At 39.7% G+C, this 17,480-nt stretch overlaps 1 protein-coding gene across 1 annotated transcript in view; it reads left to right on the top strand.

The window, feature by feature from the left end:
• BICC1 (BicC family RNA binding protein 1) overlaps positions 1-14,777 on the top strand; it is a 272,977-nt gene extending 258,200 nt beyond the window's left edge. The window contains exons 19-21 of the mRNA XM_032423991.1: positions 2,690-2,850; positions 6,449-6,548; positions 12,051-14,777. Coding sequence (XP_032279882.1) covers positions 2,690-2,850; positions 6,449-6,548; positions 12,051-12,181 — 392 coding nt within the window. The 3' untranslated portion in view covers positions 12,182-14,777. The remainder of the gene's footprint in view (positions 1-2,689; positions 2,851-6,448; positions 6,549-12,050) is intronic.
• Positions 14,778-17,480: the final 2,703 nt, after the last annotated feature.

The raw sequence follows: 17,480 nt of genomic DNA on the forward strand, positions 1-17,480 counted from the left end.
TGATTTTTTTAAACTGGCAAGATATAGCCGAATTGGCATAAATAGAAAAAAGAGTTTAAAGCACAGAGGCTCTGGCTTTGAATAAATGTGGTTGAGACTCAGAACGAGTCCCATGGTTTTGTCTGTAACAGCACCCAAACTCCTGGGCTGTATAAATAAAACAGGTAAGCAGACGAGAATTGACAATAGTAATCACAAGATAGGCCCCTAATGGCCTTTTTCAAGGTTTTTGATGACTCTGGAATCGTGAAACACATAGCGTGGAGTATCTGAAGAATACTTGAAGAACGGCAATCTGAACGAGTGTAGTAGACGTGGTCTACCGTCAGTTGTTACCGTCAGTCAGGTCGGCCATGTTGTCAAGAGTCTCAGATTTGAAAAGGCCGGCCATGGTGTCCGCCAAGTCAAAATAAGAAAACATCCTGCAAGTACACTGACAGTGGTAGCCTGGATACTTGTCCGGGCAGGGCGCCCCACCACTATGCAAGCGTGGAGCCGAGAGGCGGGCTGGTGCTGGATGCAGATCTAGGGCTGGAAATGATCTCTGCTTAGTATAAATTCGTTTTGTGCCTCTCTTTTTCTGTCTTTATCTCCTTTCCCTTCACTTAACACTGGATAATTAAAATCGACTGTACAACTTAGCTGCATTGAAGTTCAGGATTAGAGGTAAGATAGGGAACTCATTAATAAGAAAGAATGATTAAGGAAACAGAGTTGGTTGCCTTTTGTTAGGTGTTTTAAGAGCAGAGGGAGTTTAAAACAGAATATAGAAACTACAAGTAGTTAAGATAAAAAGAAATATAAAAGAAACTATGTACCATAATATCACTAAGAATACTTTATTTTAAAACATCTTTTTTTTTCACATTTTACTAATGTATTTGCTTAACCCAACGATACGTAAAATATTATCATTTAAACATGTAATCAATATAAAGACATTTTTATGAGATATTTTACATTCTTTTTTTGTGCTGTCTTCAAAATCTGGTATGAGCAGATTTTATAATCTTACCGAACATTATCCCACCACCCACATTTCAGGCACTCAGTAGCTACATGTGGCCAGTGGTTACTATATTCAACAGCACAGTTTTAGATCATTTTTCTTGACACCCTTTTCAAAATCACCAATGTCCAGGTTTTCTTCAGACTTCCCTGTTTACACCAGTTGTTCCAGTGTGATTCTCAGTAACTCCCTCTTTTATTCGCAAAGAACGTAAATGTATATCATTTGGACAGTAAATTATATGGTCATCCTGCCAGTAACCTCCATGTTGTCAACTCCAGCAGTTCCTCCCGTGTGCTCTTCACACTCCGCTTTGTGTCAGCCTCAACCTAGCACCTCAATGGGTTGATGACTTTGGGTCCTTACCTTTAAGTGTTGGGGGGTCCGCAGGGCTTGATCTGGGTCCTTTTCTCTATACTTTCTCTCCACAAGAGATAAAACATCTGGTTTTTTTAATATGTACTTTTTAAAAGTTCTAAGTAGGCTCCATACCCATTTTGGGGCTTGAACTCATGACCCCAAGACCAAGAGTCACATGCTCCACCAACTGAGCCAGCCAGTTCTCTATTTTTAAGAGAAAGAGAAACTTGATCAGGAAATTCCTTCCACTTGAGATATAGAAAGTATACTCTCAATTGGGAGATGAAATGGCCAGAGAAAGTGATTAGTGGCACACAAAACAGTGCAGAACAGGATTCGTAGATTTGACCAAAGGAGATTTGATGTATCTAATTAGCTAGGTGAGCGCCCTCCACCCGCATCAGTCTGGGAATCCTTCCTGAAGCTGCAACTTCGGTATAAGAGGAAGAATTCCCACGTGGATGAGAGCCAGTTGGTCAGGGAGGGAGGGATGGCTACACAGCTGTGCTGGGCTCTCCGAAGCATCTCTGGAAGAGTGTTTGTGTATCTGGTCAAGTACTAGGCATGGCTCACTAGTCCGTCACCCAGCAGTGCATGTTACTGGGTCTGAGAACCACAGACAACCTGAAGAAATCTTTGCCCACCAAATCGGCCGCAGAGTCAAGGCAAGTTCAGCGTTGCTGGCTTAGAATTTTTCTCAAGAGATAGATTCGTTTCTGTCATAAGTTAAATCCAGAAACTCCAACACCATTCTTACCCTTCATATTTGCTCTTAATTTTAAAAGTGCTCTGTTTTGTGAACTAACTGCCCAATTATATTTTTGTAATGAATGAGATTTACATGTTGCAATATCCTACAATTCCTTTGACAGCAGGAAAGCACAGGTGTGGATACAGTGGGCCATCCTGCTTTCCAAAAGGAGCCTGGACTTAGAGTAACTTTCCATACCTTTATTGTATCCCAGGGATCATCTTTCTTCCAATTTCTCATTTAATTCACATCAAATCAATTATAAAGAGCAAATGCTTCCAAATGCTCCGGGAGAATGTGATTAATGATTATTAACTACAGAGGCACTGTTGCTGAGTTGCGGCCTCCCAAGTGTAGCTTCTTAATGGCAAGAGCCTCCCTGAAAGCCATAACCAGCATTTCATTAATGAAAAGCCAGCATTTCAGTAAAGAGCTGCTGTATTTCTGCAGCTCCTGCCCTGTTCAGCCCAACAATGAAATCTAAAATATTTGAGTGACTAAAATTTTTTATTGAACCATCTTGTCTCTGGGCATTTACACTGCAGGCCTGTCTCTCCTTTGCCTTCCAGCGGAGCACTATCTCAGCAGCAGCAATTACATGGACTGCATTTCTTCGCTGACAGGAAGCAATGGCTGTAACTTGAACAGCTCTTTCAAAGGCTCTGACCTCCCTGAGCTCTTTAGCAAACTGGGCCTGGGCAAATACACAGACGTCTTCCAGCAACAAGAGGTCAGTCACTACTTGTTTACTTTCCCGGGCATCTTCATTTGGGTTGTATGTGTGATGGCTTCTAGAATGAAATCACTTACTGACCTATGGCGGTGCTTTCACTGAGCATTTACTGGAGTCTCATAACTTGTTTGTGCTGCTAAGAAAAATGTCATCTCATTTCTTATTTATTTAGTGCAATCAGTAAACACAGGATAGCAGAAATACAGAAAATTGTGTTTCCAAAAACACACCTTCCCCAATTTTAGCTGAAAGACCTAATCAGTGTATTGATTCATAGGAACTTTTGATTCACAGCTCCCTCAGCAGCAGAGTCTGTATTTAAGATAATTTCAGTCGTTAATCTTTATCTTTATTTATGGCACTTAAAAAACAACATCTGAAATAAATATCTATGGTTGTTTTTGACCCCATCTTCGTCATGTTACTGAATCTGTTCCCACAGAATAGAATGTGCTTTTTATATACGTTAACTTATTCATTAATTTACTGCGTGGCTTTTGCCTGAACTAAGAAATGCGATGTCTTCTGAAACATCACCGCCATGGATTTTGGCCAAACCCATCAGCCACGGCTATCATGCGGGGACTTAAAGAGAAGAGCCCCTGAACATGATTCTTTCTGTTAACACTGTCATATTACTAGGACACAGCACAGCAAAGCCAGTGCAACAGAAAGTTAGACTATTTCTATGAATGTATGTATTTTACAAATCCAGACGTGCTTTAAGTTTCATGCTAGTTTGGCTTAGTTCACGCTAGAGAACATCTGATTAAGTCACTAATTCCCAAGCACATATCCATCAAAAAGAATCTAAGATTTTTATTATGCAGTTTATATCATAAATTCAATGTATTGCCCATGGTTCAATAAGTAATTAAGTTTAATTGGTGAACTTTTTGTTTTTTAACACCAAAAAAACGTTGTCATGTGTGTATTGGATTTCAGGGTATATTGATTTTGTTTTCTTTTCCCTGAATCTAAATTAGTGTTCATTTAACTGAGGATTTTCTAAGTTGAATAACATTTTCCTCATCAAACACATTAAAAAATTGCATTTACTTATTTAGTTTTGCAGGTTAGACAAGGGTAGCTGATTGAGAAGTTCAAGGGCAGAAGTATTTTAACTTGTCCAAAGAAGGTTTTGAAGTGAAAGATTAGTTGTTATTCAATGATATTCTGGATTTATTTTATCTATATTTATTTACTATTTAAAGAAGCATAGAAATAAATTTATTAAAGGTACTTTTTAAAAGAATTTTATTTTATTATGTTATGTTAATCACCATACATTACATCATTAGTTTTTGATGTAGTGTTCCATGATTCATTGTTTGTGTATAACACCCAGTGCTCCATGCAGAACATGCCTTCTTTAATACCCATCACCAGGCTAACCCATCCTCCCACGCCCCTCCCTTCTAGAACCCTGTTTGTTTCTCAGAGTCCATAGTCTCTCATGGTTCCATCTCCCCCTCTGATTTTCCCCCCTTCATTTTTCCCTTCCTGCTATCTTCTTTTTTTTTTTTAACATATAATGTATTATTTGTTTCAGAGGTACAGGTCTGTGATTCATCAGTCTTACACAATTCACAGTGCTCACCATAGCACATACCCTCCCCAGTGTCCATCACCCAGCCACCCCATCCCTCCCACCCCCCACCACTCCAGCAACCCTCAGTTTGTTTCCTGAGATTATATCAGTGAGATCATATGATACATGTCTTTCTCTGATTGACTTAATTTCACTTAGCATAATACCCTCTAGTTCCATCCATGTCGTTGCAAATGACAAGATTTCATTCCTTTTGGTGGTTGCATAATATTCCATTGCGTGTGTGTGTATTCCACATATTCTTTATCCATTCATCTGTTGATGGACATCTTGGCTCTTTCCATAGTTTGGCTATTGTGGACATTGCTGCTCTAAACATTGGGGTGCACGTACCCCTTCGGATCCCTACATTTGTATCTTAAAGGTACTTCTTACCCATTTACTCCAAGAAGGAAGAAAACATGATAATATAAAGCCTGACTGCCTTTATCGAATATATATTAGCTAGAGCAGAGGTCAGCAAACTGTGGCCTGCAAACCTGCCTGTAAATAAAGTTTTATTGAAACACAGCCACACTCATTCATTTACATATTGTCTATGGCTGCTTTCAAGCTAAAATAGCAGAGTCGAATAGTTGCAACAGAGATAATTTGGCCCACTAAGCTTAAAATATTTACTCTCTTGCCCTTTAAAAAGAGAGGATCCCTAAAATAGAGAATCTCTATTTAATTGAATTTCTAAAAACATATCTTTAGACATGATAAGTGAAAAGGTTTTCTAAGATCTGGATATACCTTCAAAATGAAAACAGAATATCTCAATTTCTATATAATTTGAATGAAAGTATAAATTTGGTTGTTTCTTTCATGTAGGATATTTTCTAATACTCAGCTATCACTTAACAAGAATTCGCCATTAAGTGACCTTGTGGGATTTAGTTTATTGTAAGCAAGTTGAATATTTAGCCACTTTCACAGATGATATGTCTAAATACATAATTACTAACCATAGCTGTCAGTTATTTTATGCCTTTGGTGAGCCCATTGCTTTATATCTCCAATCATTTTTAATGCCCACTGGAGCCCTGTAAGGTGCAGTATTGTCAACCCTAAGTGCCCACAACTAGTAATGGCAGGGGCAGAATAGAGAGCCAACACCCTCTGGCTTCGGAGCTCATGACCTTTCTGTTCCTCCACACTGTCTTAAAAGGAGGGGTGGGATTCTTGAGCTACTTTCCTCCACACTTTGTTGCTGATGCCAGAGAGGGCAATTATATTGTTCCTGGAAATACCTCTTATATGCCACTGTTGGAGATAATTTGCCGGGCTGAGCCAAGTGAACCATGTGTCTGATGTAATCTAGGAATTCTTCTCTCATTCTTATGAAGAACACAGTGGAGGATACCAGATATGGTATTATTCAATTTCCTTTTATAGAGCTATACTTAACCAATTCAGAATCCAAAGCTAAGAAATATTTTCTCTCTTCTGGACAGGTATGTATTCTTCCTTTTATCAGTTCCCCAAAACTGTAGAATTTGTGCTTTCCTTTTTGCTCTGGCTGCCAGAATGCTAAGACCTAAATATTTAATCTCAGTTGCAGTAAATAACTGGCTTAGCCTAAGTCTTATGCCAGAATCATCACTTTAATTTCACCACCTTTATTACTTAGCCTTTGTCCCCTCGATTTGTGACACCACCGTTCCTTTTTTTTTTTTTTTTTTTAAGATTTTATTTATTTATCTGACAGATAGAGAGACAGCGAGAGAGGGAACACAAGCAGGAGGAGTGGGAGAGGGAGAAGCAGGCTTCCCGCTGAGCAGGGAGCCCGATGCGGGGCTCGATCCCATGACCCTGGGATCATGACCTGAGCCGAAGGCAGACGCTTAACGACTGAGCCACCCAGGCGCCCCCACTGTTCCTTTTTGGAAGTAGGCAGAGCATAATTAGTAAATGGAATATGTGTAATAATGAGTTGAACTTTTAGTGAGCAAGAAAATAAGTGCTTAATGTATTGGTTATAGATTACTTTTTCACCCACAGATCGATCTTCAAACATTCCTCACTCTCACAGATCAGGATCTGAAGGAGCTGGGAATTACGACTTTTGGTGCCAGGAGGAAAATGCTGCTTGCAATCTCAGGTGAATATAAATGCTCATACTCTTATTTTAAAACCTGAATAACCTCTGCCAGTGGCCTCAGCCAGTGGGGCTGGTTCTGTCCATCAACCACTTGCTTACTATGCTGGCATCATGTGGTTGTGGTTCTAGACTGTTTTCCCACTAACAGTGTGACAAATGCTGAGAACATCCCTACTGCTCCTTCATCAAGGCATTGCCTGAAAACCTGCCTTGACAATGTTGTTCTTTAAAACCGATCTCTTCAGAAAGATCTAACCAAAATGGCCCTTGGCAGAACACAAGAATGGGTGAGAGGTGGAATTCTCCTTTTTGTGGCTGTGTTAAGCAATAATCATTGGGTTAGTGAATAATTATTCTGGATTGGCTGTCATGTTTCCAGCTGCATGTATCCTTGTATGCCAACTGAGATCATTGCACCAGGGAAGAAGAGAATGATCCTTGGTATAGCTGGAATCTGGCACTATTGTCTTGCTTTTAAATTTTTCCCAAACTCTTAATAGAATTTGTGAGTCACAGAAGGGTGTATCCTGAGTGTAGTTACAGAATGAAGGAAAATAATGTTGTCTGTCTCCCAGACCACCTTTTTTGTGTATCTGTTGCATATTCTATGTATTAGAAAATGCTCTTATGTGTATTTCCTGAGTACCTGCCATTTAAGAGGAATTAAGCTGGATGGTGAGTCAGGAATCTGCAAATACATAACTGTGTACCTCAAAAAGGTGTAGAGAGAAATATGAGGAAGATATCAGGGGCAAAAAAAAAATGAGGTTACTTTTTGAAGAAGTTCTGATGAAGTTCATTAATGTCGATGTTATATGTGTGCCAGTTTCTCAAAGACAGAGACAGCAAGGGCAGAAGCCCAGTGTCGGGGGTGGTGGGAAAATGACTTTGCCTTTTCGAAACATGGATTTTTGCAGGCTGTGCCTTTATGAGGCCAGCAGAGGCATCCAGCCAGTGCAAGTCCTTTCCAAACAGCATTCACTGAGCAGATCAGCAGATAAAATGAAAACCTCAGTGGTTTTCCATTTTATTTTAGCCCGAGATTGCATCCCCCTCCCAACTCCCCCGGGAAATCTTATATATAGACCTACTACCTGAAGCACATACAAGCAAAGCAGCTTTGAAATAAGGGTGGAAATTCAGCCATTGAGCGGCCTGTTAGGCTCCTCCGTGGATAGAGTCCTGCAGGTCAGTTTGAGAAGTCTTCTCCCGTCCCGTGTACCCAACTGGTTGCATTAATGAAATGCCACAGGGCAGATGCTTTTTCTTGTTTGTTCATAAGATCAGCTTGGTATAGTAGAAAGAGCACTATATTCACATAAGGAGATCTGAGCTTTGCCTCTGCCAAGTCATTAGTCCTTGGGTGAGTTTCCAAACCTCGTTTGGTTTTAGTTTCTTAACCATGAAGAGGGGTTGCAATAGATAATTGTGTAAGGTTACCTTCCATTTCTAAGGTCTGTCCTTCCCAGCGCTGTGTCATCAGGTGTAGTGAAAATAACCTACAGTTTTAACAGTGTATATGATTAGCGATACACTCTTTTGTTCTTTCTTTTTTTACAACCTGTGGCAATAGGTTTTCAATTTGTTTACTCTGAAGCTCAGCCCTAAAGTGCTATTTCTAGACCCAAATTAACTTTATATATGTTCACATTCTTTTATTAATTTAAAAAAGAAATTAATATACTACTTGAAACTTAATTTACACAATCACCGAGCCTATAGTGTAAAAATATGCTTGTGGGCCAGCACATTTGTACCAGAGAAGTTTATGTTCTAGAATTATTCACTAGAGAATCATGGAATGTAAGGGACCATATAATGAAAATTCTTTCTTTGTGCACCCAAACTTTGTAAAGCTCCCAGCAACAAACAGGTATTTCTAAATCATTGGGGCCTTTATTCTGGAGCACATTTGTGATATATTTCAGATGAATTTTGGGGAGTAGAGTGGGAAACAGGAGGGGTTTTGAGTCTTCTTTAATTTTTTTTTTCTCCTCAGTGTGGTTCTGTAGACCACCTCTCTCAATGGGGTTCACAGGTCTTCTTGCTTTTAAAGGAAATTAGAGGCTTTGAATAGATGCCTTATGAATGTTCTCTGCACAGTGTGAAGTATTTGATTATTTTAAGGATGATTTTGCCTTACTTTGTTGAGCATATTTGTTTGAACCTGGTAAATTGTTTTCTCTGCAAGTAATAAGTTTTTATTGAGAAACCCTTTGTCAAAAAGCTTCTTTTTCCAATTCAACTCATCTGATAACAAAGACATCCATTTCTAGTCTCAGAACATTCCATTTCCAGGGATAGATACAGGATAGCTGGGCAGCTTTTACTCACGTTTGTCTTGTGGTTACATAGTTTGGTTAGACACAGACTTTGCTCAAAATTCCTTTCTAAAATTGTATAGATTTTTAATTTGTGATCAGGGTCATTCTTTCAGTGTAAGGTTTTATTCTGTTTTTAATCTTGGGCCAGAAGACATTTCTTTTAATGTCATAGAAGGAGAGGGGATTTGTCTCTAGTAGAGATGGATCAGAGGAAAAAAAATGGTCTTTTTAAAAAAATTCTTTGATTTCTCTCCGAGTATTTTAGTGAGTAGTTAACTAAATGTACAGGGACAAGGTAAAAGGGACTTTAGCATCCTGTTGACAGGCTTCCCACCACGGCCTCAGGTAGATCTAACATTTCCCGACCTATTCTTTTAGTTTGTGACTCTGTTCAGACCCGCAACAAGATCCTGAGAGCTGCCAGGATTGTGTGAACCTTGGAATTTCAAAGAAAAAGGTTGGTATTTTCCCAAACTATCTCTTAGGTTTACTTGAAAAAAATCAGAAGGGAGTTTGCTTTTTAATGTAAAAAACAACAACAAAAATTAAAGTCTCTTCAGTAGGACTTGATCTTTGATAATCTCTAGAAGATTTAGCTCTGTTTCACATTTGGAAATATATACCTTAGAAATTATTTCTTTAGGGAATGGACGAATTCCTTCATGGTCATTCTAGGCTCAAAAGTCTAGTTCATGTGACTTTTCAGAATAAAGTTTTCAATGTCTTTTTTAAAAACGTGTCTTCAGTGGCCCAATTTCTTCATGTGCTCGATTGTACATGTTACGTGTGCTAGGGGGGACTGGTGTTTCACCTGCTCATTCCTTTTCCTTCTCTATAGTATGGGAATGTTCTCCTGGTTCATGGGTTGTTCTCTCATGAGATAATGGAGGCCAAAGACAGTCTTCTAACTAGAAGGTGATAAAACTTTCCCAGGCCGTGTACTTTTAAGGGGATTCATTTATTCTTAAAAGTCTCCTATAGTTGCCTTTAAATACATTAAATTCTGTCTTGATTGATTTCTGAATCTCTGTTTTTTAAACAAGATACATATGTTCAACTTTTAGTAGGAATGTCATGGTTACAGTGTTTCTGCAGGAATTTGAGGGTAGCCGTCTATAAGCAGGCCTGCATATATCCTGCTTATACAGATATTTTCCTTGCTTCTCCAGAGTTTTAAAGCTATGTTTCTCTGTTTAAGAAATAAATTTGGTATCGTAAAATCTGAAGTACAGCTCTATTATCTGGCATACTTGAAACTGCCGATTTTTAAAATTTGGATTCCTGATGCCCCAGTTGGTCTTCTTTACTCAATGGATGGACCACTGGAGCCGAGGGCCCAGGATATGGACCTTTGTGTAGGCAGATAGAGTGTCAGCCTGTCACTTAAAAGCTGTGTGGACTTTGTCTATTTTTAAAACTCAATTTTCTTTCTTATCTAAAATGGAGGACAGTGTGTGCCTGGGTGGCTTGGTCGGTTAAGCATCTGCCTTAGGCTCAGGTCATGATCCCAGAGGAGTCCTGGGATCGAGTCCCACGTCGGGCTCCCTGCTCAGAAGGGGAGTCTGCTTCTCTGCCCCTCCCCTGGCTCATGCTCTCTCTCTCTCTCACTCTCAAATAAATAAAATATTTAAAAAATATATAAATAAATAAAATGGAGAATAGTGATATCATTTACTCCTTAAGGAGGCTTAAATAGGACAAAACAAATTGTAAAGTGCTTCTCTTTAATAAGCACCACTAAGTCACTTTTTTTTGTTCCCCCGAAGACCTAACTGTGAATAAAAGAGAGATATCTTCACTCTTGCATCACCCCTGTGGGGCAGACATTTACATTTTGGAAGGCAGTGGGGTGAAATATTAAGGGTGTTGGTTCATCTTCCAGAACTTGGGAGATCAGTGCACATCTGGCCATATGGCTGTCCTGAGCCACCCGTGGCCGGCGCCCTGCCACTTGAGTGTGTTGTCCTGAGCCCCAGCATCAGTGTAGCCATACCTGGCAGTGCAACTTCAGAATTGGAAAGGGGATTGTACCTGTGCGGGGTTGAAAAGTTCTGAGTACTGTGCAAATGCATGTGCGGGATCACTGGCTCCACTCCCTTAAAAAAAAAAAAAAAAAAAAAAAGAAAGGAAAAGAAAGAAAAGACAACTTTAATCACATGAACTATATCCCATTATTTGATACTTGGGTTTGGTGGCTATTGGAACCCTAATTTCCAGAGTAGGACAATTCTCTTTACTGGTATGAGTTCATTAGCAAGAGTTACATCACTTGGTTTGAGGATTTGTAAATATATGCCATGGGGGGAGGGGGTTGTTGCATAGTGATAAACAAGGTGCTTCAGTTAATTTTTTACCTTTCTGGTTAGTAATTTCTAGTTGGTGAAAGGCAAAATCAGTTGTGTTTTTCTCAGTACTCTGGTTTCTTTAAAATTAAAATTAAAATAAAGCGTCTTAGTTTTTTCCTAAGAACTTGAATTCAAGTTTAAGTTGTTTTCAGTTATAATAATTTCCTAAACTGTTGCTATTTTTACTAAGTTGATTTTTTTATTCAAAGGAAACTCCTGCTGATACAGTTCTTCACAGAACTCTTTCTGACTCCAGGAGCAGACGCATCATGAGTCAGGAGAGCCGTCCGGCTGTGGCTTAACGCTTCCGTGTGCTCCTCCGTTATTCTCGTGTTTCTGTGTGGGGTCTTCTTTTCATGTCTGACCTCAGTGATTTCATGGCTGCTGTGTTTGACATGGATGAGTTCAGTAGCTGTAATGATTTTCTGTGTCATTGGTAATACATCCTCTCATATGCCTTTCACCAGCTTTGATGGCCCCCCCCCTCCCTTTGCCTCTGCAGTGACATTTGGGATAGTTCAAACTGTTTAATTTGTATATCAGGAGTACAGAGGGTTCTGAGAATGACATATCTCCCAGGTAGTCTACAAACTGCAGTAAAAACGATTTGCTGTCCTTGGTTCTCTCACTACCAACATGCTCCACTTAATATCAGACTTTCTAGCACTTCAGAAATGTCTTGACCGGCAACTAAAACTTTTCCTTTTGCTACCAGGGTTGACTTTCCCTCCAAAACCCTCCTATGTCACCATTTTCTGAGCTCTCCTGCCATGTCCTGTAGATTAGACAACTTCGCCACTGAGCTCCTAACAATTCTCTCTTTCTCTCTCTAGAACTAAATAAAAATCGAAGAAAGCTTTTTGAACCACCAAGTGCACGCACCTCTTTCCTGGAAGGCGGAGCCAGTGGGAGGCTGCCCCGTCAGTATCACTCACACGTTGCTAGTGTCCGTGGCCGCTGGTAGCAACACCTGCCCTCCCGGCACGCGCCCGCCGGTCTGTCAAGGTGGACACAGGAGATCTGTGAACAGCCTTCACTGCACACCGTCCTCAGCACTCTGGGTGTCTGGTATCAGGACCAAAGCATCTTATTCACACCTGAACTTTGCGCCAAAAAGGGAGAAAAGAGAGAAGATGATCTTATGTCATCATACAGAATGCCACATTTGGATGACATTTTTTTTTTTTAACAGCAATCGGACAGAACTTGCAATTTGAGGGTAGGGCTTTATTTCCTGTTTTTATTTACCTAAATAACATATGCACTGACTTTTTACTTAAAATGAAGGATTAATTGACATCTGGGAGGCCAGAAAACTTAGAGGTTCTTTTGTTTGCTTGTTTTGTTTAGGGATTTGGGGATTTTTTAAAAAATAATCAAAATGGAATTTTCTGGTACTGCTTTAAAATAATTATTGAGGTCTTTCAGCACTTTACACTTTCTAATATCTTGTCCTGTGGAAATTAGCTCTCTTTCTCTCAATTTTCATGTCACCTGATGTATTGGTACAAATCAGATTTAGTTATACTTTTCTATCAAATTTTTATTTAAAATGGTACTGGATTATTAGTTTTGTGCAGAATATTCTGACTTTGAGAAATGTAAGTGACTCCCCCTTGGTTCTGGACCAGTTCTGTTCATTTATGTCAACATCCTAGAAATAATTAGCAATGAACCTATTTCACATAACAGGTGCAAAGAAAGACCAGATGGACTTTGCAATATTAACCCTTTGCAGTCCTCATATTTAGCTGCTGCCTGTATTGCTAAAATGATTTTAATGGTTGTCTGAAGGCAAAGGGCTATTCTTTAGTATACTGCCACTAAAGGACACTTATTTATATCAAACTTTTATTTTTAGATATTATAAGCATACAATACATAACTGATTAAATTGATATCTACTAGAGATTTATGGTAGAGAATGGACGGCATTCAATAACTGGAGCCCTAGATTGTCATTTTATTTAAAAAAAGACAAATAATCATCTGACAAGACAGCACTGTTGCCATTAAGAGGAGAAATAGATTACTATCCTTATCATGTACACTCTAGCTGTGCTCCATATGGTCACAGGACTTTAAAAACCATATCTGTCTGCTTGAAGTTGACTTGTGTTTGTTGAGAACAGAAAGGCTTTATTTAAGTTTCCAGGGTGACAGTTTATAAAAACAGCTGAGTTCCAAAGGAAGACCAAAAAAAAAAAAACAAAAAAAAAACAAAACACTATTTTCTAAGTGACTAGACTCATTGTTACTATCTTATACTGTGAAAGTCCAAGAAATCAGGCAACATTGTTTCCTAGGTCTTTCCGTACATCTTTCTTATTATAGATTTATGAAGGGTTTTCAATCCATGAAGAAAATCACTAAGTGCCTCTCTTTCTTCAAGGCAATATTATTTCCAAGTGTATTAATTTGTTGGAAAACTTTCCCATAGGAAATGTTCTGAATTACCTGTACTGTAATGACTTATTTATGTTCAGTATTCAAGACTTTCTACATGGACATAAACCACTGTCGCACATTCTCAGCAGAAGGCATTACATCAGCATACATAACAATTGGGGACTTTGATACAAATGTGAGATTAGAAAGATTCGCCAGACATTTTTCCATGACTAAGTCTTACCATTAAAGTAAAAAAAGAGTTGAAGAGAAATTTTGCACACAGAAAAAATTTCACTTTAAAAAATAATATGGTAACCTGGAAGGCATAGATAATGGGCCTGTCATAAAATTATATCAGTTATGAAGGCACGAAGGAGATGCCCATTCCTAAACTAAATCTTGCGTGCTTAGGTGTGAGAACTAAATGGCTCCTTCTGCAAGTACAGCAGAATCATCTTGTGCACATGTCACATGTACACATATCGTCACACGGAGCTCCCTGCCTTACATGGCTGTATGAACACCTCATGCTACAGAGCGCAGGGTAAGAATTCGGATTTGTCTCCTGTTCCACTCAGTGCTGTAAATTTCATTTCTTTAATAAGACCTTCCCAAATTAGGAAACAACAACAACAACAATCATTTAGAGCTCTTTCCCCAGCTCTCTACGATGCAGTTGTAACAGGAGGAAGATGGAATGAATTTGCAGTATTAAGTTGATACAGGTTTTATGAACAGTGCTTTGATACTATGCCAAAGAGAAAACTGTCCCAATTAAACTAGATTAAATAGGGTGGCTAAAAATAAATAAAAACACTGGAAATTACTTTTCTCATTTTCTCTTGATGCAATGAAGGGAATATGACACTACAGTATATGGTGTTGTCAGTGTTGTATGATGCACAAAATATTTGGATTATTTGAATAAATGTTAGTTTTTAATCAATCTGTGCCTTAATAGTGACCGGTTATCTGTAAATAGAGAACAGATACAGATTGTATTTTTGTGGGGATTTTTTTGTCCTTTTAGTGATTTTTTTTTTAAATGAGAGATGGAATTAAGCATTGAAAATGGGAATTTTTTCTAAACTAATCAATTGTTATATGAAAAATAAATTTATATAACCCCTTTGTATTGCCCTTGCTAGATGAAATGTGTCTCTTTTTTTTTGAAAAAAAAATTTTACATAAACCTATGCCTGTCTTTGTTTTCTAAGAAAACTCCTCTTATTTTTTGCCATTTTCAGCAGAATTGGAAGATGTCTTTGCAGTAGAATTGAGCATGCATTCTCTCTCCTGTTGTTTTGCATTGGCCTCATTTTCATTCAGAAGCTAAGGCACTTTATTTTAGCCAGTGAGTTCAGGACCAGTAATCAATCACTGTTTCTCTGGCCACCCATAGGTATATACCAAAAGAGTAAGATTACACGTTTTATTCTTGTTCTTTCTTTCTTTTATAAAGAATCAAGTGTATGACCACTTTGACAACCTCATCCGTCAGCAGAGGAGCTCTTTACTAAAGTTATGCTGGGCTTCTTGACCCAGGTTCCTGTTTCAGAGAGAGACCGTCGTGCTGTCACACTGAACACTCACTGTGCCTTGTGCTGAGATTCTGTCTGAACTCATTTTCAAATGGAATTAATATCATATTACTAATCCTGAGATTTGTTAAATCTCAAGGAAACCCTAACCTTCCACTTATTATGCTTCCAGAAATACCTCCACTTGAATTACCTGTGCCAGTGGTTCTTTAAAAATGTTTCTAGCACAAGAATTCTTTAGATAACTGAAATATTACCTATAAACCCAATATTAAGTTATTCATTTGCTCATTTTTCTATAAGTACATAGGGCTTAGTAAGTACCAGGCCCTGTTCTAGGAGCATCAGTGAAGGGAACATAAACCCTTGCCCTTGCTATTCTTACATTAGAAATGGAAAACCGTATGGGACACCTGGGTGGCATAGTCAGTTAAGTGCCCGACTCTTGGTTTCAGCTCAGGTCATGGTCTCAGGGTCGTGAGACGGAGCCCCACGTTGGGCTCTGCGCTGAGTGGAGTGTGGATTCTGCTTAGGTTTCTCAATCCCTCTTCCCCTCCCCCGTGCTCGCTCGCTTTCTCTAAAAAATAATCTTTAAGAAAAATGGAAAACAATGGAGCTGATGAGGGACTGGAGGATGGACTGTCCCCACCCTTCAACACAGGCCTCCATGTGTTTATAGCACTGGGAACTCCTGTGCTGTCTAGAAACCCCAGTTTTTGACAAAACTGTTGAAAGTTCCCATCTCATAGAAATGGGCCTATGTTCTCAAATGCAGTATTTCTTTCATCTACCTTTTGTTTTCTAGGTTTCATAGGTTTAATCAGATTCTCAAAAGGAATGTGGCCAAAAGGGTTATGACCCACAGCTTTATAGTTACACGATATGACCCATAATTTCTTAGATTTGACTCCAAGTGACTTTGCAATATTTAGAACTCAGGTTTACCTTGAGAGAACATGAGTTGGCTACCACTGAGGATACTCTGAGAATGTAGTAATAGAGAGTAATGCTAGATGGTGACTTAAGTTGTTCCTGACTTTGCTTCTCCCCCCACCCCAAGAACAATTAACAACTATTCATGGACAGGGCACCACTAAGAAAGCCCTAGAACATGGGGGTGAGGCTGAAGTGCCTCTCATGCCACAGAGACCAAGACAAACTGGATTGGAAGAGTATGAGAAGTAGCTACACACTGATGGCATTGCCCCTCCCCCAGCCCAGTGCAGTACCATGCCAAAAGCCTATAGTTCCCCTCTGGAAACTCTCGCCTAAGCCTATAGTTCCTGTACTGGAAAAAGAGGACCCAGGGGTGACATCCAGCCCCCCGAGGTAGTGGGTTGCCTTGTAGGAGCACCTACTCTGATCTCACTCCATGGGGATCATGGGAATCTGATTAAGATGAAGGGGAGAGGGGCTTCCAACAACCAACACTCAAATCTTAGCAGACCACATTTCTACCTGTAGGCCCAAGCAATAGTTCCAACCAGTGACTTTGTGTAAATCCACAGAACCAAATAGGTGATGCAATCTGACCAGGTGCATTCACACCACAGCAGGGTACAGACCTACCAGATACGGGTTTTCAAATAGAGTTTTGCCAGCCCTGGAGTCTTAGTCTTCCCACACACAGCCAGAAGAGCTGTGTCATACCCCCCCCCCCGCCCATCCTCTGTGGAACACAGTCCCCCCACCATATGACAGGCAGGGTTGACAGAACACCTGGACGTTGCTGTGTAACCCAGTAACATGCAAACTGAGGTGAGAGGGAAGAACTGATTGCCCCCAGAGAAGAGGAGCCCTAGTTGGCCAGGGAACTTGGGGAATAGGTTGGCTTGCATCAATACCACAAACAGAACTTTAGTGGTTTTGGAGCTGCTTCTGCTGTGCCCAGGGAAGGGAAACAAATTCATAGCCCCAATTATTATTATTTTTTTTAAGATTTTATGTATTTATTTGACAGAGAGAGAACACAAGTAGGGAGAGAGGCAGGCAGAGGGAGAAGGAGAAGCAGGCTCCCCGTTGAGCAGAGAGGCTGTTGTGGGGCTCAATCCCAGAACCCTGGGATCATGACCTGAGCCGAAGGCAGATGCTTAACTGACTGAGCCACCCAGGCGCCCTAGTCCCAGTTACTCTTGAATACAGCCTTCAACCTATCTGACCAGGGAACCTTATCAGAAATCATGGGAAGTTTTATATCCCCTCTCCCACCCTGCTTACAGTGGCACTTGAACAGAAAGCATAGCCCATGGCACTCTCCATTTGTAGAGCAAAATCAGTGACCTCACTAACCAGGATATTCATTGTACACTCTTGCCTGATTCAGGTGCCCAA

The sequence above is a fragment of the Phoca vitulina genome, unplaced genomic scaffold (assembly GCF_004348235.1).
Source record: "Phoca vitulina isolate PV1807 unplaced genomic scaffold, GSC_HSeal_1.0 scaffold29, whole genome shotgun sequence".
In the NCBI taxonomy this organism is placed as follows: domain Eukaryota; kingdom Metazoa; phylum Chordata; class Mammalia; order Carnivora; family Phocidae; genus Phoca; species Phoca vitulina.